Source organism: Cnephaeus nilssonii (assembly GCF_951640355.1).
Source record: "Cnephaeus nilssonii genome assembly, chromosome: 22".
NCBI lineage: Eukaryota > Metazoa > Chordata > Mammalia > Chiroptera > Vespertilionidae > Cnephaeus > Cnephaeus nilssonii.
Genome location: NC_137093.1, coordinates 6906800 through 6928825, shown reverse-complemented (window position 1 = coordinate 6928825; position 22026 = coordinate 6906800). Strand labels below are relative to the sequence as shown.

The 22026-nt window shown below is 43.5% G+C and overlaps 1 protein-coding gene across 1 annotated transcript in view; it reads left to right on the top strand.

Annotated features, from left to right (window-relative positions):
- The window catches only part of FBXW8 (F-box and WD repeat domain containing 8), a 117032-nt gene that overhangs the window by 45067 nt on the left and 49939 nt on the right, over positions 1-22026 (top strand). Inside the window, exon 5 of the mRNA XM_079762451.1 lies at positions 6184-6341. Within this exon, the coding sequence (XP_079618577.1) occupies positions 6184-6341 (158 nt within the window). The remainder of the gene's footprint in view (positions 1-6183; positions 6342-22026) is intronic.

The window sequence follows — 22026 nt, the reverse complement described above, 5'->3', positions numbered from 1 at the left end:
TTTCAATTGATGCGTCTTAAGCTGCACTTGATGTTTGTAGGAGTGCATTTCCACAAAAAGACTGCACTGTGGGACTGAGTTCATTTTGTTAATTGCATAATACAACACAGCCATGTTTCATAGAAAACAGTAAATACTCTTGATTTCATTGATTTGTAATCTTTGGTATTGCTAACGAAAGGATGGAGTATGCGAGTAGTTCTTAAAACCTCCACACATTAAGGGAATAGATGTTTCTTGCGATGTGGGTGCTGTACTTTTAGGGGCCTCTGCCTAATTGCTCTGTGGGCTTTACATCACTTCATCGTGTAAGTTTTAAGTCAGGGGCTTCATTCAACATTTACAAGCACAGATAAATGCTGCAGACACATCTCTTGCTTGTGGCAAGGATATCTCCCTTGCTCACAGCCTGACACAGGACTATAGACAGTGTGGGGGATGGTAGAGTAGGGGATGAGCAGGGCACCGGACCGCGCTGGGAGAGGCACCTACAGTCTCAGAGTCAGCTGGGTTTCTCCTGGGAAGTGACTTCTCAGCTGAGTCTGGAAGGATGGTTAGGAGTGGGCTAGGTAGAGTTTAGTATGGGGCAGAGATGCAAATAACTTGTAGGTATGCTGCCACTCCTCCCTCCCAAACCGACACTGGGCATTGGTAACCCTTTATAGCATTTATTGATCTGGTGAGCTGGATGGAATACAGCTCAGAATCCTTCTCAACACAGGGCGGTAGGCAACCACTACTAATTTATTGGATTTGACATACAAATGAAACCATTTGCTATTCCTGGTCTGAGGCCTCACTCTTAACAAGGCTCCTTTTGGCTGCTGTGAGTACCTGGTCAGAATAGAATTGTGACTTCTTTGGGGGGTGGGGAGCTGAATGAGTATGGCCCTGTAGAGGGTGAACTTGTACCATCCACTGCATATGTCCTCCCACATCACCTGTGAAGCAGGTGTGGGAGGCACCATGGCATCTGCCCAGCCACACTCCTTGCCAGCATCCTGAGCTTTTGTGTTATTGCTGTTGGCTTCTTGCCTTCCAGTTGAGATACAGTGGTAGAATTGATGAGTTAGGGTCAGGGGCTGTGTCCTGCAAGCCTGAGTCACAATATTGAAAACAATAAATTCCTTATATTGCACTTAAATGGGGATGGTTCTTAAAAGCTGTATTAGTTTAAAGACACTGTCATCTGAGGAGATGGAGTGGCTTGTTGGCTAAGCAGCAGATTGAAAAAAGCCCAAGAACCTGTTTTGATCCCAGCTGTGCCACTAAAATGTTTCTTGTGACCTTGTGTAAGTCACTTAACCCCATTTCCAGCTTTCTGAAATCAAAACAACTCCCCAGGTTATTATGAAGAGCTTTGACAAACATTGTTTTTAGCAAAGAAGAGCTGGCACCTGGAAGCAAAATGAAACCATGCCCCGCCTCTCTCACCCTGCTGGACATTCATATGAAAAGAAAGGCTAAAGGTCGTTTTTAGCTGTATGTCTTCCCTCTTTTTCTTCCGGTCTTTTAGTCCAAATCAGTAGTCTGTTTATTGGAGACTTACAAGTTAATGAAAGCTCTTTGGTGATAAATCATTTTAAATTGGCAATTGCTCTGGCGTGCTGAGCTTGAGAGAGGCTCTGTTCCCATTCTTTCAACAAAAAATCAGCTGTGGTCTGTGACCCATTTATTTGGAGGTAAACTCAGCCTTGCCAAGCATAAAAAAAGATGGCGAAGGCATACAGTTTCACTGGCCCGTGCCATGGCTGGGACATCCTTACTGGTTTGGAAAAGACTGCTTCTTCATTGTTTCTTTAGTGCTCTTCCATTAGTTGCAGTTGTACTTTGCGCAGGCACTAATTAGAGAGCCATCAACATTGGGGTCCAAAGGCTTACTGACAATGTAACTGTCATAGTGGTGTCTTAATTGGTTGAGTGTAATTGCCATTAGGCAGCGATAAAGACATCTGGAGCTCTGGAGAAAAATCAACCCTTTCCCCTACCTTGCTTGGATATCTGTTCTTGCTTCTCCTGGCCAATGTTGGTAAGTGCTTGTAGATCACATTTAGGGTTTGGTCCAGGTCCCTCTGCCCCTACCAATGTTTTACCCTGGTGAAAACGTGTTTCTTTAGCATTGAGTCCCATTGCCACTGCTGTGGTTGCTTTCACCCGTGTTAGATTTTAGAACCTGCAATGGAGTCATCACGCTATTTATTCTCTGTTCCTATCATGAAAGAGACGTAAAGTCGCTTACATTTTGCTTCCTGAGTCATTTTGTAGCAAAACGTTTGTGTTATTATCATGCTCTTTGCCATGAAGAATGGAGTTAATTCAAATGGCTGTCTATGTTTACTGAAATAATTTAGCTTATCTTGTGTTTTATAATGATTTTAATCAGTTTAGAAACACATGCAAGAATTCTAATGCATATTGATGTGTGCATTCTGGGTGTTTCATTGATCAATAGCACTGGAAGGTGGGCAGCAGATATGGAAGGAGATGCCACTCAGACCATTTGAGTTACTTGTGGATGTCCCCTTTCAACCATTTGTTTATTGTTAGCTGTGTGTAAGGCACTGTGATGGAGGCTGTGGCATTGAGATATGGCCTTCCTGAGGACTTTACAGTGAGGAGACATGGAATGTAGCAGTGAATGCCGTTTCTTCAGATTTGGGGCATGGTAGTTGAGTCAGAGAAGGCTTCATGGAGGAGGAGAGCCTTTGCTAGACCTTGAGGAGTTGGTGGACTTGGGGTAGGTCAGAGGTTCTCAATCTTGGCTGCACATTGGAAATATTGATACCTGGTTACACCTCCAGAGAGTCAGTTTTTTGTTTTTGTTTTTAAATATTTTTATTGATTTCAGAGAGTAGGGAGAGGGAAAGAGAGATCGAAACGTCGATTGGCTGCCTCCTGCACACCCCACACTGGGGATCGAGCCCACAATCTGGGCATGTGCCCTGACTGGGAATTGAACCATGACCTCCTGGTTCATAGGTCGACCCTCAACCACTGAGCCACCTTGGCTGGGCAAGAGAGTCAGTTTTAATTGGTCTGGGGTGTGCTTGAGTATTGGGAGTCTTAAAAGCATCCCAGGTGATTCTATAATGTGCAGTCAAGGTTGAGACCCACTGGGCTGAGGGGGGAGGAGGGAAGGCCTCCAAAAAAAGCTGGATGCTGTGAGCCGAGGTTCAGAAGCCGATGAATGGAGGCTGGCTCATGCTAAGGAAGCGTAGGAAATGAGTCTGGGAAGAGGAGTGGGCGCTAAGTTGAGTCTTCTCAGTGCTAGGCTAGTAATTACAACTTCATTCCATTAGGGGTTAAGGACTACGTATTTACAGAGGACTTTCTGGGTGTCCAGTGCTCTTCTAGTCTAACAGTTCCAGTCACTGATCCACAGTGGTGAGCAAGACCCAGCCCCTGACTTTAGAAGATTGTAGGTTTGTAGGGGAGATGAACAGCCAGATAATCACACACACACAGTTGCCTTGAGAGTAAGTCTAGGCTGTGTAGATCATAGGGCACATGGTCTAGGAGGGTAAAGGGAGAAAGGCAGGATGATTCATGGAGTCAAGTATTTTTGAGGACTTGGCTTGTGCAGGGTTGACTGGAGGTGGGAGAGGCTTAGATGTAGGGGGGCTGCTGCCATGGGACAGCTGTGAGGGCTTGGGGGATGTAGACTAGAGTGGCATTCCTGGGAATGAGAAGAAAGGGTGCAGCGATTTGAACGTATATTGCAGTGTGGGTAGTGGGCGAAAAAAATCACCAGCAAAAATAAGGAATTCAGCAACGGGCTACTTTGGCGGTGAGCTGAAACTTTTGAGGACTGACTGCACGCATTTAATTTAAACTTGTGGAGTTGCAGCGTGAGTGGGACAACTTCATTCACGGAAAAAAGGCTCGCCAGGAGTATTAGATGTTAATGGAGTGCTCTTCTCTGTGGCATCTCTGCCCTCCCTCTCTCCTCTTCCCTAAGCAGTGAGAGAGCAACACGTTGCATCTCACAGGTCACTGTTGTGGGATTCAGCAGTTTTCTAAGTTTTGTTTGGTTGTTGTTGTTTTACCTGGGACCTCATCATATAAAGGGGACTGGGGGTGGGGTGGAGCTCAGCCACTAAAATTCTCTCCTCTGTTCTGTGGCACCTGAGGGGTGCCACAAAGGACCACATGAAGACCACTGGTGTGGTCCCATGTACAGGTAACAAAAAACAGAATGACTGAGACTAACGGAGTAGAAGTTCATTTTCCTGGTTTGTGCACTTCTTTTTCTCCAAGTTCTTTAGTTCTCTGATCTCCAAATTCCCTTTCTTCACGCACCTTCTCTGAATTTCTGAAAGACGTTGTCATCCTTCTCACCTTTCTTTTCTCAATCGGCTAGTTCCTTTCACTTAGAAATTAACCCTAAGAATATACTCACACAGTCTAGAATTCCAAACATGTCATCTCTGTTTAATGTCTCTCGCTAATAAGGAAGTGGCCTTACTCCGGGGATTGCCTGAGTCATTTCCGGAGAGTCAGGGTGAGCCAGGAAGTTTTGGTGCAGTGGGGTGTGTGTTCTTCTGTGGGGTTCCTCGTTATGGAGGGTCATCTGGAACACTGCCTGGAGGGCCCAGGAGCCAGCAGCCGTGCTATCAATAGCCACCCTTGCTCGCGCATCACCAGGCTAATGACACCATGGAGTGAGCCTTTCTGTTTACTGAGGATGAATGGTCAAACAGGCCCATCAGTCCAGTTTTAGAAAGCACGTGCCTCTTATTTGGCTCTCTCTACACGCACACTCTCCACGTGCTGTCTGCAGGGAGAGGACCCTCCAACCTAGAGAATCTGCGACAGAATGAGCTTTGAATTACACAATCTTTGTATTTACTGCAAGTTATTAATTTGAGAGAAAGACTACTTACTGCCTTTAGTAAATGAAGCACTCCTGAATTAAGAGTATTCTTAGTTTCCTTATTAAGAAATCTCACATGAGAAATTGATCTATAACTATTTTGTAATGAATCATGCCATAGATTGCAGTAATTAAATAAACCTCAGAGGTTATTGTGTTCGACTCCACACTTTTAACGTGGGATCAAAGAAACACTGAAAGGCCCGGCTGGCGTGGCTCAGTGGTTGAGCATCCACCTATGAACCAGGAGGTCATGGTTTGATTCCCGGTCAGGGCACATGCCCGGGTTGTGGTCTCAGACCCCAGTGTGGAGCGTGCAGGAGGCAGCCAATCGATGATTCTCTCTCATCATTGATACTTCTATCTTCCTCTCCTTTCCTCTCTGAAATCAATAAAAATATATTAAAAGAAACCCTGAAAGAACAATGGCTTGGAAACCCCCTAAATTGTCTGCCTGTGTTTGTGTGGGTACATATGGACTCTTACAACATCTCTGATATGCCTCCCCGCAGTTGCTTTATGTGTTGAATGGAGCCCTCTGTAGCAGATGTAAGGAACTTAGCGTAAATACCCCAGTGGCAGGCAGTGCACCACCTCATCATCTGGCCAGTCCATTTTCCTAGTGGCCTCATGTCTGAGCAGGTTCTGGCCCTGCTGTGGCTTTGATGGAGAGCTTCATTTGTTGGAGTGGCAGTAGTAATAGCAGAGAGTGAGGGCTCCTATTTTCTAAGTGGGCAAAACTGGGAGTGTCATGCATTTCAGCAAGAGCTTTTCATGAGAAGGCAGCATTGTCTGGCTGCTAAAGGCAAGATTTAATTGTTTCAGCAAATCAATTAGTCTTTAGGGACTTTAATCAGTCAAATCTGATGCGTGGATGAGGTATTAGAAAGCTTGTGCCTGGAAAACCATTAGTCCTTGGTTTCTCTCTTTCTCTCTGCCTGTCTTTCTTGTGTATGTATGTAAATACTGTGGCTTCTACAGATTTCTCCTAGTGATCTCTTTACTGGAAGAACTTAAGGTTATAATAATGTAAAAGGAAAAACAAGGAGATCTTGATAGCCACTTTTTTATGGTATAGTGTTCTCTTGTTGTCAGCATTGTGCTCTGAGAGTGTGAAAGGTGTTCACAGCCTTTCTGTTACCCAGGGTGACAGTTTCTCCTGTTGGAGTCACTCATCTGAACAGTGTTGCAGGGGTGGTTGCACTCCAACCAAATCTTACTCCTCTGTTGTTCGAAGGCTCTCCCCATTCTCTCCACTATGGCCCTGCTCTCTGTCTCCACTTGGAACCAACTAGGTCCTTCTTTTCCAGATACACATCAGGGGACGTGAGGGTGTGGGACACCCGCACCTGGGACTACGTAGCCCCCTTCCTGGACTCCGAGTATGAGGAGGACGAGCCTGGAATGCAGCCATATGTCTCCTTTGTGAGGATAAACAGCTCGCTGGCAGTAGCAGCTTATGAGGATGGTAAGTAACCACAACCCTCCTCCCTATTAAGGAAAAAAAAAAGCTTTACAAAAATTAAGCAGCTGTGGCCGGCTCCCACATATAATCCCTCCATACATACACGTGGGCACAGACACATGTTCACACACATACACTCACTCTTTGCTTTATGTGAAGAAGTTGGCCAATAACCCTCAATGCATTGGTAGGCATTGGAGCACAGCACCCATTATACTGGTGCTTCGTTCCCACTGGAGCTGTCAGGCTGGTGTGAGAGTCGGGCGCGGGGCGGGCCAAGCCATCTTAACAAAGAACTTGTTTGGTGTAAAATATTAAATATACTTGGACTACTTTTCCTTTAGTCTCTGCCTAGTTCAGAGGGAACAGTGAAAAGGGTAGACATAGATCATCTATTGACAAATATGGAAATAGAAAAATAAAGGTCAGTGCCTACCTTCCTGGCACTTACATGATTTATGGTAATATGTTGTCTTGCTGGGACTGATTTTTGCACACAAGCAACTGTGGATTTCAGAAGTAGGTGAGAGTAGTCTAATACAGGAACACTTGACAGTTTATAGCTAATAGGAATAATAGTTGAAACGGCCGTGAAAATCCTATACTCCTACCTCATGCTCCTGACTTCCACTATAGTGTAAAATTTGAATTTCCAGAAACGTTTCCCTACTTTCCTGAAAGCTGGACCACAGATAGTTGAGAATGTTCGTGTTCATGTCATGGCCCCATTGCACGTCTTCAGAGTTAGTGTTATCGGTTGGCTCAGAGGGAAACCACTATGATAAAATAAGTTAGGGGGAATTTCATATCCATATGCCATTGAAAAAAAAATTAGGGCTGACATCTGTAAAATATTTTCATTTTAGTATTTTAAGAGCATGAATGCTGTTCTTTTGGCTTGACATTAGTGGACCCATTGATGGTCTTTTTTTCAGCCTCTAGATATTCAGCTAAGCTGGGTTTCTTTTGGTATATACTATTTTTTTGTCTGTTTATTGAGATCCTGGATAGATAACATATGAGCAGCTTGAGTGTGTTTGCTGTTTTCCAAATTATCAATGAAATGTTGTAGTACTTTTAAGTTAGAATCATACAGATTTAGAAGTATCCAGTAGCCTCCCCTGCCACACACACGTGTGCACACATACACATTTTTCTTCTGAAGGGGAAACTGAGGTCCAGAGCCACCAGCTAAGTGATTTGCTTGCGGATGAGTCATTAATCAGTGGTGAATCCAGAACTGTGCTGTGTCCCTGGGGCCCTGCATGGTCGTAGTGCTGGTCAGGTAAAGTGAACACAGACACAGAAACAGGCACCCAGCTCTTGTACCCCCACTTCTCATATCTGTGAGCTTGAAAACGGAGTTTGAGGTGATGTGCAAGTGTGCTGCAGGTTTATATTGTTGGTGAGAATTGTCTTTGTCACCAGCACTGGGAGACCATGTAGATATGATAGAGAAACTACTTTTGTTTGCGTGTACTTGGCACGTAATTGTCAAAATATACACTGACTGGCCAGATTATTATGAACTCTGAACGCATAATAATCTGGCCACTCAGTGTGTATCCTATATAATAAAAGGCTAATATGCAAATTGTCCCCTCTACCAGGAGTTCGACCAGCAGGCAGGCCGGCCAACCGCCCATGTCCCCTCCCCCTGGCATGGCTGGCCAGACCCCACCCATGCACGAATTCATGCACCAGGCGCGCGTGTGCGCGCACGCACATGCACACACACACTGAGTGGCCAGATTATTATGCGTTCAGAGATCATAATAATCTGGCCACTCAGTGTATGTTAAATAACTTGGTTTTTAATGAAATTTCATACTTAAAATTCAAACAGAGCAAAAAAGTATGAAATGTAAACAAAATGTATCCAGAAAGAAGTTGCAGTGTTCCTCCCTGTTCCTCTACCTCTAAGCCCCCCTCACATTTCACGCATAGACGCTACTCTAGGTATTTTTCTGCACCATTGCTTTCTTCTCCAGACAGCACATCTTGGTATCTTTGTGTATTACTACTTATAGGTGGCCCTTGTTCCTTCCAGCCTGTGCAGTATCGCACCACATGACTGTGCTCTAACTTACTTTTTAGGGCCCGCAGTGATGCACACATGGATGGTTTGTTTTTGTCATTAAAAACATTGCTGCAAGCAATATCCTTGAACAAATATTGTGATGGATGGACTTGTGCAAGTATTTCCACAAGTAGTGAGGAGAGAGGGGAAAATGACTAGTAATTACCGAGGTGGAGGCTGCAGATGCTTTTACATTTTTATAAAGATTGCCAACTTACCCTCCGAAAGGGTATGAGAGTGACCGTTTCCTTGTGTCTGTCGCAGAGGTGGAAATGTTTATATGAACATTTCCACCTCACTGATGTTTATATGAACACCTTTTCACTGTGTTATTAGTCGTTTATATTTCTTTCTCTGCAAATTTCGCATTCTTATCTTCCCATTTTCTCTTTGTGTTGCTATCTTTTTTTTTTTTTTTTAAATCCTCACCTGAGGATATTTTTTCATTGATTTTTAGGGAGAGTGGAAGAGAGAGGGAAAGAGAATATCAATGTGAGAGAAACACATTGGTTGCCTCGGGCCGCCTGGGAGGAGCCTGCAACCAAGGTACAATACAGTACGTGCTTTTGACTGGAATCAAACCTGGGACCCTTTGGTCCGCAGGCCAACGCTCTATCCACTGAGCCAAACTGGCTCGGGCTGTGTTGTTATCTTTTCTGGTTGAAAAGAAAAGACTAAGGACTACTTCAAATATCTTATTAATTTGTCATTTACGCTTCAGTGAGCTGTGTTTGTGAGTTATTTTTCTAGATGGTAGTTGTGTGTGTATGTGTGTGTGAGATTTTAATTTTTAATTCATAAAGGAGTGGGTTTTATAGCTTAATATTTTTGACTAAGCATATATTTTTGAGGATGTAAAATCAAACGAATACAAACAACTAATAACACAATGAAAATATATTGGAAAGTCTTGCTTCTATTCATTTTTGTTAACTCCATTCTAAAGCAGCCATATATTTTAATTTGTTGTCAATCCTTGCAGTATTTTTGCATTGCAAATATGATTATCAATTTTTATGCCCCCTTTTTAAAATAAAGGATTATATACCCTTATAGTAATCCATAACTTGCCTTTTTTCACTTAATATATCTTTTTTATTGCATAAATTTGATATGTAACATTGTATAGTTTAAGGTGTATAGTTTATTACTTTCATATATTTATATAGTGTAGTACTAGAGGCCCAGTGCATGAAATTCGTACTGCAGGCCTGGTCTCCTGCTGGCCTGGTCCCCCCCAACTGCCCTCCCCTGCAGGCCTTCTCTCCCCCCCAACCCCAGCTGCCCTCTCCTGCAGGCCTTGTCCCTCCCAACTGCCATCCTCTGCAGGCCTGGTCCCCCCAACTGCCCTCCCCTGCAGGCCTGTGTCCCCCCCAACTGTCCTCCCCTGCAGGCCTGGTCACCCCCAAATGCCCTCCTCTGCCAGCCTGGTCACCCCTAACTGCCCTACCCTGCAGGTCTGATTGCCCCCAACAGCCCTCTCTTGCAGGCCTGGTCCATCCCAACTGCCCTCCCCCGCTGGCCTGATCGTCCACAACTGCCCTCCCCTGCTGGCCATCTTGTGTCCACATGGGGGCGGCCATCTTTGACCACATGGGGGCAGCTATCTTGTGTGTTGGAGTGATGGTCAATTTGCATATTACCTCTTTATTATATAGGATGATTGCCAGGTACAGTATTATTGTCTGAATTCATTATACTGTGCATTAGAACCTTATGGCTCATTTACTACTTGTTACAGGTTTATATCTTTAGACACCATCAATCATTTCCTCTGGTAACCACCATTTTACTGTTTTGTTTTTTTTATAGTTTTGACCTCTTTAGATTCCACATATAAGTGATTATACAGTATTTGTCTTTCTCTTTCTGACCATCTCACTTAGCATAATACGCTCAAGATTCATCTATATTGTCGCAAATGGCAAGAGATTGTCCTTGTTGTGTGTACGTACCACATATTTTTTATTCATTCATCTGTTGGTGGGCATTTGAATTGTTGCCATATCTTGGCTATTGTGAATAATGCTCTGATACACATGCATATCTTTTTTAAAAAAATCCTCACCCAAGGACATTGTCATTGGTTTTTAGAGAGAGGGGAAGGGAATGGGAAGAGAGAGAGAGAAATATTGATGTGAGAAACATCAATTGGTTGCCTCCTGCATGCATCCTGACCAGGGTCGGGATCAAACCTGCAACCTTGCAGTGTATGGGGTGACCCTTCTACTAACTGAGCCACATTAGCCAGGGCAACATGCATATCTGGAAAGGTTGTACATGCTATTTTATACAAAATACATTTCTTTTCCATACCTGCATACTATTCCATTGTTGGGGAACAGTATTGTTTTTGATCTATTGCTATTACAATGTTGTAGTGGAAAACCTTGTATAAATGACATTTTATAGTTTCCTATAAAAATGCAAATGGGGTTATATTATTTTGCACTCTTACCAGCAAGATATGAAGGTGTTCTCATTTCCTTACAGTTTTATGAGCAAGTGTATTTCAAACTTTAGGTATTTGTCACTTTGATAGAAAAGAAATGGTATCCAACTGTAATTGCAATTGACATTTCTCTTACTGTGGAGAGGTTGAGATTTTTACATCTGTACCTACTACTTATAACTTTTTCTTTTCCTTCTAGTTATATATATAGTACTAGAAGTCCGGTGCATGAAAATTCATGCACTGGGGTGGGGAGGGTTCCTCAGCCCAGCCTGTGCCCTCTTGCAGTCCGGGATTTCTCAGGGAATGTCCACCTGCCAGCTTAGGCCTGCTCCCCGGGGGATCGGGCCTAAGCTGGCAGTCAGACATCCCTCTGGCAGTCCAGGGACCCTCGGGGAATGTCCACCTGCCAGCTTAGGCCCGCTTCCCAGGAGATTGGGCCTAAGCCGTCAGTCGGACACTCTTAGTGTTGCTGCAGAGGTGGAAGAGGTTCCCACCACCACCACCGCCACCGCCACCACTGCTGCGCTTGCAGCCATCAGCCTGGCTTGTGGCTGAGCATAACTCCCCCTGTGGGAGTGCACTGACCTCCAGGGGGCAGCTCCTGCATTGAGCATCTGCCCCCTGTGCGCATCACAGCGACCGGTTATTCCCGGTCGTTCTGCTGTTAGGGTCAATTTGCATATTACTCTCTTATTATATTATATTAGAGGCCCAGTGCATGAAATTCGTGCATGTGGGAGGAAGTCCCCTCAGCCCAGCCTACACTCTCTCCAATCCGGGACCCCTCGGGGGATGTCCTGAGGATCAGGCCTAAACCGGCAGTCGGATATCCCTCTCACAATCTTGGACCACTGGCTCCTAACTGCTCGCCTGCCTGCCTGATTGCGCCTAATTGGCCTCCCCCCTGCCCCCCCCCGCCGCTGACCTGGTCACTCCCAACTGCCCCCCCCCCCCCGCTGGCCTGGTCACCCCTCACTACCCCCCTCTGCCAGTCTGGTTGTCCCTCACTGCTACCGCTACCCCTTCCCCGCCGGCCTGGTCGCCCCCAACTGCCCCCCCCCCATGGCCTGGTCGCCCCACGCAGCCTGCTACTCAGTCATTTGGTTGCCCCTCACTAACTCCCCTGCGGACCTGGTTGCCCCATGCAGCCTGCTCTGTCATTTGGTCGCCCCTCACTGACACCCCCCCCCCCCCCGCGGGCCTGGTCGCCCCCCGCAGCCTGCTCTGTCATTTGGTCACCCCTCACTGACCCCCCGCTGGCCTGGTCACCCCACGCAGCCTCTTCTGTCGTCTTCGGTTGCGATGGTCGCTTAGGCTTTTATATAGATAGAAAGGATATATATGTGTATATATATGTATTTAAATATGTTTTGATTGATTTCAAAGAGGAAAGGAGAGTGAGAGAGAGATAGAAATATCAATGATGAGAGAGTAATTGATCGGCTGCCTTTTGCATGCCCCACACTGGGGATCAAGCCTGCAACCCAGGCATTTACCCTGACTAGGAATCGAACCATGACCTGGTTCATGGGTCGATGCTCAACCACTGAGCAACACTGGCCAGGCTAGTTTTTCATATTTAATTTAATTTTGATTAATAATAGAGTCCATCTTGAAATAGTATGAGAGATATGAGAGATGAATTCGAGAATATCCTTTTTCTAGCATCTCTTTTTAGAAAGTCCATCTCTGTCTACCTCACTGGTTGGAGGTGGTGCCTTTACAAGTTTTCAGGTATGAATTCTTTTAGTATTTGTCTGTTTCTGGATGTTAAGTTCTGGTCCAGTGGTCTGTCCAGTTGTTCACATTCACATCGTCCTGTTTATCAGTTGTGTCCTGTTCTGGGAGCTGTTCCTATTCTAGGTAACGTCTGCAGTACTTCCATGCCTGCATCGTTCACACCGAAAGCTGTGACTTGTCTCAAATTCCTTTTGGCATTAGGATTGTTTCTTTGATGAGAGCTCTTGTGTTTTCTTGCCTCTCTGTTACTCTGAGCTTGTTTTACCAGTCTGATTGGGGTTGTTACTATTTCTGCGGTAAACAACAACTTCTCACTTTCTCCGCAGACCTCAGGTGGCATTGTCTTTGGTTTCACTCAGTTTAACAGATTGTCATGGCAGTATTTATCCCAACATATTCATGAGTAGCTACTTCTGGGCAAAGACAGATTGAAATAATCAAACGTACATTTTTACATTCCTCCTTTCCAGGAGCAGAGAACAGGCTCTTCTTAGGTACAACAGGGCAGAAAGGAAACTTACCTTGTGGGGTCTGCTGTATAAAATTTGTAACTGTGCCCCACAGAAGAGGAGAATTGGATAATAAAATGAGTTAATGAACTTCAGCTCCCTGGTTGTGCCAAAGGGAAGCTCTGTAGCCGTTGAGACCTGATGGTGAGCCACACATAGAAAGAAGCAGATCCAGAGGAGAGATGGAAACAGCTTTGGGAGAAAGTGACTCATCCCTTCATCCTTTTTAGCCTCCTTGCTGCGCAGGAACACTGTACACCCACCTGGGGTATTGAGCTTTGGCAAGGTGATCCACAGTTGTGATTTTTTGAATTCCAACCCACTGGCCTCATATTTCTTCTGCCTTGTTTCCGATTGTCAGCACTGGCCATCCTCCAGTTGATTTTACCACTAATTGTGTTGCACGTTACCGTACCAAAATGAATCAAATCAAAATGCTTTTCCTGGAGCATTAGATAAAGCAGGCGAAGGTTCTGAGTAATGAGCAGATGCTGCTAATGCAGGGACAGTGGGAGACCTTGCCAGGACTCCATCTGCTCCATGCTTGCCTGCCTTTGGCCTTGAGCCACAGCATTAGGGAACGGCAGCGTACTGGAAACCCACTCCCTGTTCAGAGTTTGTCTTGAAAACTCACTCTTTGCAGAGAAATGAGGCTACACTCTTCTTAGGTGAAAGAAGTTCTTACTTGTTCCCCCTAAGTGGGGAGAAGAGGGACAAGACCCAGTGCAGTTTAGCATGTGGGAACCTAGATGGGACAGCCAACAGTCGTCTTTCTTCGGTGCCATCAAGCAAGGCAAAGTGGCTTATCCACTTCTGCAGCACTCCCAGTGTAATTGTCTGACACACACATGCTCCATTGTCCGCGACTGTGCTGCCCTGGGCTGAAGTGGCTCTGATTTCTCATTTACGGACATATTAACAATGGATGGAAGTGGGTCTCTCCAAGCTTCTTTTCAGCAGTGAGCAGTAGGACTGTGTTTTAGTTAGGCGGCTATGGAGACTGATTTTGTTTAGTAAAAGATCAGTTCTTGATCATTTTGCTTATGTTTCTTATTTGTATGTGGATGATGACATTTGAATGTAGTGCCCTAACCTTTGAGTGCAATATTCAGTCTCCTCCCCTGCCCTGGTCAAAATGGAAGTTTGAGAAGTGGGTTATGAATTTACTGAAGCATTGCTTGGAGATGGCTGAGACAGTTGGCTGTGGATGGGGAGAATTTTGTGTTTTTTGTTTTTTTTCAAAGCCTTTCTTTTCTGGTCTTTTTTCTTTTAGAAGTTTCAGTAATCAGTTCTTGCCTGAAACCTTTGCCTACTGTGCTTAGAATTAGGAATCTTAGTCAGACTCTCAGTGAACAAAACAAAATGGAATAACTTTCTGACAAAACAAAACAAAAAAAATACCCAATATATTCCTTTTCAAAGATAGGATACATTAATAAATTTAAACAATTTCTTAACAGTAGGAATGCTCACAGTTTAAAGCTGTTCAGAGTGGAGTTAAAAAAGGAAATGCAGAATTCTGAACTGAGGTGGTTATTTCTGTGTTGAGGAAATAGTAGTATTTCTTAAGGCATTGAACTTGAATGTTGACTGCCACCTGGTGCGGTCTAGGGTGTTAGATTTCTAAGGCAAGCCATAGAGATTGTTTCTGTGATGGAGGAAATTACTGAATAAAAATGCTTTTTAAAGGTTTTTCTATTTTCAGTGAGAGGAGTTTGAAATTCTGTTTGTTTTACACTTGCTTATGAATGCTTTGTAACTAATAGGGCAGTATTCCTCAAACAGGTGTCCACAGATACAATCATGGGTGGGAGTTGTGAGATCTTTAGGAACATTTTTAAAATCTGGGTATTTTTTATGGTAATCTAAAAATAGTAAAAAGAATCTGCATCTTTTGACTTTGTAGCTGAACCATGCTGCGGGGTTTCAGAATTTGAATTTGTATTTTGTAGCCACAGGCTGTTGGCACCAAGTGATCACCTACATGCCTTCTAATGCTTTGTTTTTCACGCTGAGAGTACACAGATGAATCTTAGAGGTCTAGAGCTCTCAAATTTAAGAAACACTGGAGAGGGAAGTTCGCATGCTGTAGGCACAGACTAGCAGGTGATCAATTTTAGTATCACTATGAAGTTTTTAAGTTACTAGTGAAAATAATATGAAATAATTTTCTCATGCAGAAAAAAAGTGATACATTGAATTTATGATATAAGATTTGATGTTAATCCTTTGGCTTATTGGATGGTTTTACTGAACACTGATTTTTAATAAGACAGTCTGATACATAAATTCAAAGTAAGCTTAACTGTAGTAAAAGCTTAAAAACCAAAAGGAGCAGTAAATAGCATAGAGATGCTTTGAGGAGATAGCTGAAACTCGAGAAATAAATTGTCCAAGTTCTTTAATTTACCTAATGAAAACCAAGCATGAATTTGTTTTTTGGAAGAAAATAATCACACACACACACACACACACACACATTTCTATTTACTTCTCTGAAGTAAAGAATTTACTTTCCTTTTAATACTTACAATTTTGGTTGTAGCATCTATTTCGTCTGAAACCCTAGAGCTCTTTTAAAGCAGGAATACATATGTTTGTGGAATATATTCTTGTCTTAAAAGCAAAATGTGCCTGCCTTTTTAGTCAAAACACCATTACACAGGCACCTGGAGTAGGAAGGCAGCCCAGTGAGGCCAGGGACAGGTGCAGCAGGGAGTCTGAGTGGGGCAGTGGCCCGGCGGGTTCGGGAGGTTGGCAGCATACAGGGAGATTGGGCAGGTACGTATATTGAGGATGATGGGAGCCAGTTTTCTTATTGGAGAAGGGAGGTACAGCTAGGGAAGGGGGGTAGTCAGAATGAGCCCTGTGGGGCAGAATAGGAATAGGAAGTGTCTATAAAATTCATGATTTTCAGTGTAAACAGAGAAGTAAATAGAAATGTGTGTGTGTGTGTGTGTGTGTGTGTGTGTGTGTGTAAGCATATATGTTCATGTATGTACTAGCTTTGTTTCCTGAGAAGTTATAAAAGGAGCAACAGCCTAGAAGGAATAAGCTCACCTAGTGCTTAGATCTTGAAAATGTCTCTCTCCACTGAAAGGAGCCAGGGCTACTTGCAGAAATGGCTGACTCCAGGGCTGGGGCAGGGATAGTCTCCAAATATTTGAAAGACACAATTACTAAAATTCACTTTAAAAGAACTAGAAAAATGAAATAGCTTCATTTTCATTAAAAAATTGAATTTCTAATTTAGAAATTTTATACGAAGAAAGCTGCAAGCTCTGTGACTTTACTGGTGAATTCTACCAAACATTTAAGGAAGAAATAATGCCAACTTTATGTACTTCCATAAACTAAACTAGAAAGAACACTTCCCAACTCAACTTATGAGGCTAACATTGCCTTGATGCTAAAATTAGATAAAGGGAAAAAAAAGTATAATTGATACATGAAAATAAGTAAGCTACAAATTGATATTCCTCATGAATATAGACATAAAAATCCTCGATGGAATATTTTAAAATTGAATCCTGCAATACATAACCAGTTAGCATTCATCCCAGGAATTCAAGGTTAGTTTAACATTTGAAAATCAGTCAATATAACTCATCATGTTAATAGACTATAAAGAAAACCATCTGATCATCTCAATGAAACAAAAATGTTTGATGAAAGTCAATTTGTACTCATGATAAAAACTTTTAGTTCATTGACCAAGAAGGGAATTTTCTACAACTGCTTGAGAGCATCTATGAAAAACCTACAGCTAATTTTATATTCAACTAGTGACCTGGTGCATGGGTTTGTGCACATTGAAAGGAAATTAATTAGAAGGTGGCCAGTGGGGCGAGACTGGGTGTGATGGGCTGGACACATCCTGGAGCCAACCTCTCTCAGTCCCTCCCCTGGTCTGTGGAGTGAGCAGCGTTGGCCTGGCCCACGGGGATTGGGCTGAAACTGGCTCTCCGACATCCTCCAAGGGGTCCCGGAGTGTGAGAGGGCACTCTGCAAAGTTGCTGTTGTACAGGGTGTGGAACACAAACGTAAGTGTGCAGTAAACCACATTCGTGGCCGACAGTACCCCAGCAACAACATAACCCACGGCCGAATGTGGAATTGCACAGACTGGCGAGGAATCAGGCTCCCTCCTCCCTGGTTTCAGGGTGCGTCACCAGAGAACCATCACTGCAGCACAGCAGCTCCTGCGTTGAGCATCTGCCCCCTGGTGGTCAGTCAGTGTGTGTCATAGTGATGGGTTGGACAGTTGGACACTTAGCACATTAGCCTTTTATATATATAGATAGTAAAAGAAAATACTGTCACCTTAAGATTGGAAACAAAGCACAGATGTTTACTTTCACTACTATTATTTAACACTAGAGGCCTGGTGCATAAAATTCATGCGTGGGGCGGGGGGGGGGGGGTCCCCTCAGCCCGACCTGCACTCCAGGACCCCTCGGACATCCCTCTCTCAATCCGGGACCACTGGCTCCTAACTACTCACCTGCCTACCTGCCTGATCGCCTCTAACCGCCTCTGCCTTGGCCCCTGCTGCCGTGGCTTCGTCTGGAAGGACGTCTGGAATGACGTCCAGAAGGTCTTTTGGCTGTCTAGTCTAATTAGCATATTACGCTTTTATTATTATAGATTGTACTTGCCTTACTACTGGCCCAAACGTGAAGGGTCCTCCTGACAAAACCCACCTACACTGGGAAGATTGGCATTGGGATCTGAATGCCTAAGTAAGAGGTTAGACTATCTGTGGTTTCCATTTTCTCATTTTCACTTGATACCAGGTAATTCAAAACTGATTGCCATTTTGCTATAATCTAAATCTTTACATCTAGATATTTTTCTTTTTTGTTTTTGAGCCATTTAATAATTTTATTGAAAGGAAATTTATAGTATGGTTTAAAGGTCTTTTGAGGATTTGGAATGGGGTTTCTAAAAGCTACAAAATGTCATCACTGGAATTTGCATTGTCAGTCCATTTGGTCTGAGAAGTCACTTTGTAGTGTAGCTACTGAAAACGAGTAAAACACAAATGATATTTTTACTTATACAAGATGATAGTTTTTACTTTTGTTACTGATAGTCTTTTAATTTGTTGTTTTTAAAAATCCTTTTATTATGGTACAGAATGATATGACAAACCCTCATATACCCATCACTCAGCTTCAACAGTTATCAGCATCAGTCTTAAATTACGTTTCTAAATATTATAGTTATGTCAGTCAACATGTGAGTGAAACTAATTTTGAAGATAGGCGTATATATATTTTTTTAAAGCAAGAGGTACCTAATACCTTTTTTAAAAAAAATATTTTATTGATTTTTTTACAGAGAGGAAGGGAGAGGGATAGAGAGTTAGAAACATCGATGAGAGAGAAACATGGATCAGCTGCCTCCTACACACTCCCTACTGGGGATGTGCCCGCAACCAAGGTACATGCCCTTGACCAGAATCGAACCTGGGATCCTTCAGTCTGCAGGTCGACGCTCTATCCACTGAACCAAACCGGTTAGGGCTAGGCATATATTCTTTATACCAATAGGTATTTAGAGAGAGAGAATGAACAAGGAGTCTAAACCTGAATGCCAGCCTGGTCTAGGCCCTGTGCTGGGCTGTCCTGCTCTGGTCTGATCCGGGGAAGTGGTGGTGGTGTTGTGGAATGTTCTGGAATTTATTTCACCTTAACCCATTGATGGGTCAGAAGTAGAATTTGAGTTTTTAATTTAATTGTGTACATCAGAGTTAAATATTATAAAATTATGCAGATCAAGATTGGAATTAGTAAATAATCAAAATATCCCATTACTAATCATACCATTATTTATAAGGATGTGTATACAGGTTATAAGAAATTGTTTGTTATAGTATTACATGTAGAAAAACAAATAGTACCAAAACATATATAGTAAAAGTAAGTGTTCTTTCTCCTCCAACCCGCTTGGCCCCTGATTCCCCCAGCTTTCTTACTTGTCAGTCTAAAATGCAGCTTCCAGAATGCTTCATTACTTATTGGTGTTTTTGCTTGTTTGTTGTTGTAGTTTTTGTAAGTAATAGAGTTCAGCTTTAGAGCTTGTGTAGCTGGAATGTGGAGTACGACATGCACGGTGGATGCAGCATCATGACCCTTGTTTGCACTGATATTAACCGCCCCCGGGCCACCTCTTCCATGAAAGCAAGTGTTTTTGTCCTCTCAGACTAATGCCACCTTTACATCCCTGGTGTTCACTTCATAGTGATGTGGTATGAGCTTAATGAAGAGGTGCACGTTTAGTGAGTGCTGTGGGTATATTTAACATTTTTGTTAAAATGCCTTTCCTCTTGTTGCAGGATTTCTTTCGACTCCTTAATTTCTGATACGCAAGTGTTTATGTACATGTGGAAATTGAGGTTGCCAGCTGTCTTTATAAATAGTCTGCTTCATTCAGTGTCTCTGAACTGCAGTTAATTGATCCTGTCTACTTAACTATTATGAAGCTGAGGCCAAGCCTCAGGTATTTATTGCGCAAGCTCGAGAGTAGGAGCTCCTGGCTAAAAGAAGTTCTAATTAGGAAAGCACTAAGACAAACTAGTACAAGAAGTGACCAGTCTCTGGCTTTCTAAACTGGTAACCTGTTTTAAATTTTATGGGGCATGAAAAAGATTAAAGGGGAGGGGCAACACCAATTGTGTGTTTTTTTCTAAAACCAGTTCAGCAGTTATTTACCTTTCAAGCAATTAACATAATTACCATTATGCTAAAAAGTAATTTTGGAAAGTTCTGCCCTGAGCTCTTATGACTCCACCGGGACAGTTTTAGTTGGGACTTATCTTTTTGATGGAAGCCTAATTGCAATTTTGGCTTTGTGCACACAAACAGAAGCAGCTAATTGTTTAGGCAAATAGCAGATTAATTTAAATATGCATCCCTAATAAAACAAAAATGGTATCCATTATGGTCCTTGTTCCCATGATGAGGAATATAAATATTCTGTGCAAGTACCATTAGGCGGAGGTCTTAAGGATCGTCGACATTATTTCACAGTGGTCGCACTTTCCTGATATCGAGTCATCTTTACAAAAGCTAGCATAAATCAGTTTACACTCATTTAGAGCCCATTTCCACTATGTGCAGTTTCATTACCACACTCTGGCTGGCCTCCTTTGGGAGGCGGGAGGGCCATGCTGCAAACTGGCATGGGTGCCCATCCACAGCTGCGGAGCAGGCTTTATGTCTCCTCAAAAGACTGGCCATCGTTACTCATGTCATCGTTAATGACTGTTGCTCGTCTAGGGTGAACCAGGAGTTCCTTCAGCCCTGCTGCCCCTTGTCAAGGTGGAGGGTCCTGAGCACAGAGAGCAGGTGGGACTGCCAGGCCCTACTCCTGTCTACTTGACTGGGCTGATGGCCTTCACTCATTGTGTTCTTCCCTATTTTTTAGAGAGACCCTTTTTCTTTTGTCTGCATCCTTTTCGTTGATAAAACAGCATTGTTGGGTCCCAGCACTAGCTTCAGAATGAAGCATCTTTCATCTAGCTCAGAGGTGGAGAACCTTTTTCTGCCAAGGGCCATTTGGATATTTATAACATCATTTGTGGGCCATACAAAATTATCAGCTTAAAAATTAGCCTGCTATATTTGGTCAAACATTTAATTGACTCACCCCTAATGCCTTGGCAGGGCCAGACCAAATGATTTTTCAGGCCTTATATGGCCCGCGGGCTGGACGTTCCCCACCCCTGGTCTAGCTATTGAGGTTTTATTGGGGAGAAAGAGAGACACCTGCTCCCCTTTTAGTTTTCCCAGTGGGGGGTAAGTGGGGACCCTAAACCCCATCTCTTAGGGATTCTGCCTGGTTCAGGAAATGATAGCAATGACATACCTCTTACGTCGCTAGTAAAGAACTACACAGAACCTCCCTTTGCATTTGCTGAGGTTTCTTTTCGTTTTTACCTGGGCCTGGCAGGCAGAATAAATGTAGTAGACACCTTTCAGGGTGCCTCCTTGCTCTGAGGTCCCTCCCCAGTGCCCCTAGAGGCAGCGTGTTCACAGTACTTGAATGAGTCTTTTGGCCTCAGCTGGTTGGACAAGGATGAGGACCCTGGCCCTGGGAGCAGCTGCTTCATGGATGGGATGAGCCGGTTGGGCCTCAGATTTTCAGTGTCAGGTGTGTGCATGGAGTCGATGACTTCATGGAGCTGGGAAAGGGAAAGCTGGTTTGTGGAGGCAGAGAAGGTGGAGACAGTTGAGAGAGAAGCAGAGTGAAGATACATGGTGAGACATACATAACTGCCTCGGTTCCAATTGTCCCTGGTTCCTATACTTCCTGCCTTCGGGTTCCACAGGACAGTCCCATTCCTTTCCGGTGAGTTTTCTTTTGTATATAAGCCATTTCAGTGGATTTCTGTTTCTTACAACCAAATGTTCTCTTGCTAAAACATAAGACGAATGCTCAGCAAACCTTTGTTGACTTTCAACTACGTTCAGTATTCTGAATTCACTACCCAGCCAGGAATGTAGCAGAAAAGGGACACAGTCCTGCCACTTCATAAGGCCACACAATATCAGGAGCCAAATCTGTTATTCTGTGTCTGCAATATGATAAAGAATGAATTCCCATCTGATTTTTAAGGATCACCACCTGTTTCTGAAAGGCTTTGACTACTTTTTCCTTAATGCAGGAAGTGGACGTGGACCCGGTTCAACTTGAAATATTTGGGAAAATTAGCTGCTCCTCTTTGGGATCTTAAAATTCTGCGACATGACAAAAAGTTAAGCTTCTGTATTGTATTAATGCACTTTGTATATATGTCTCTGTTATATTTTAGTTATTAAAATGCTTAGGGTTCTCTTCAGTGTGAGTTTTGTGTTGTGAGAATAGGGATCATGTCCTTTTTATGTCCCCCCACGTGAG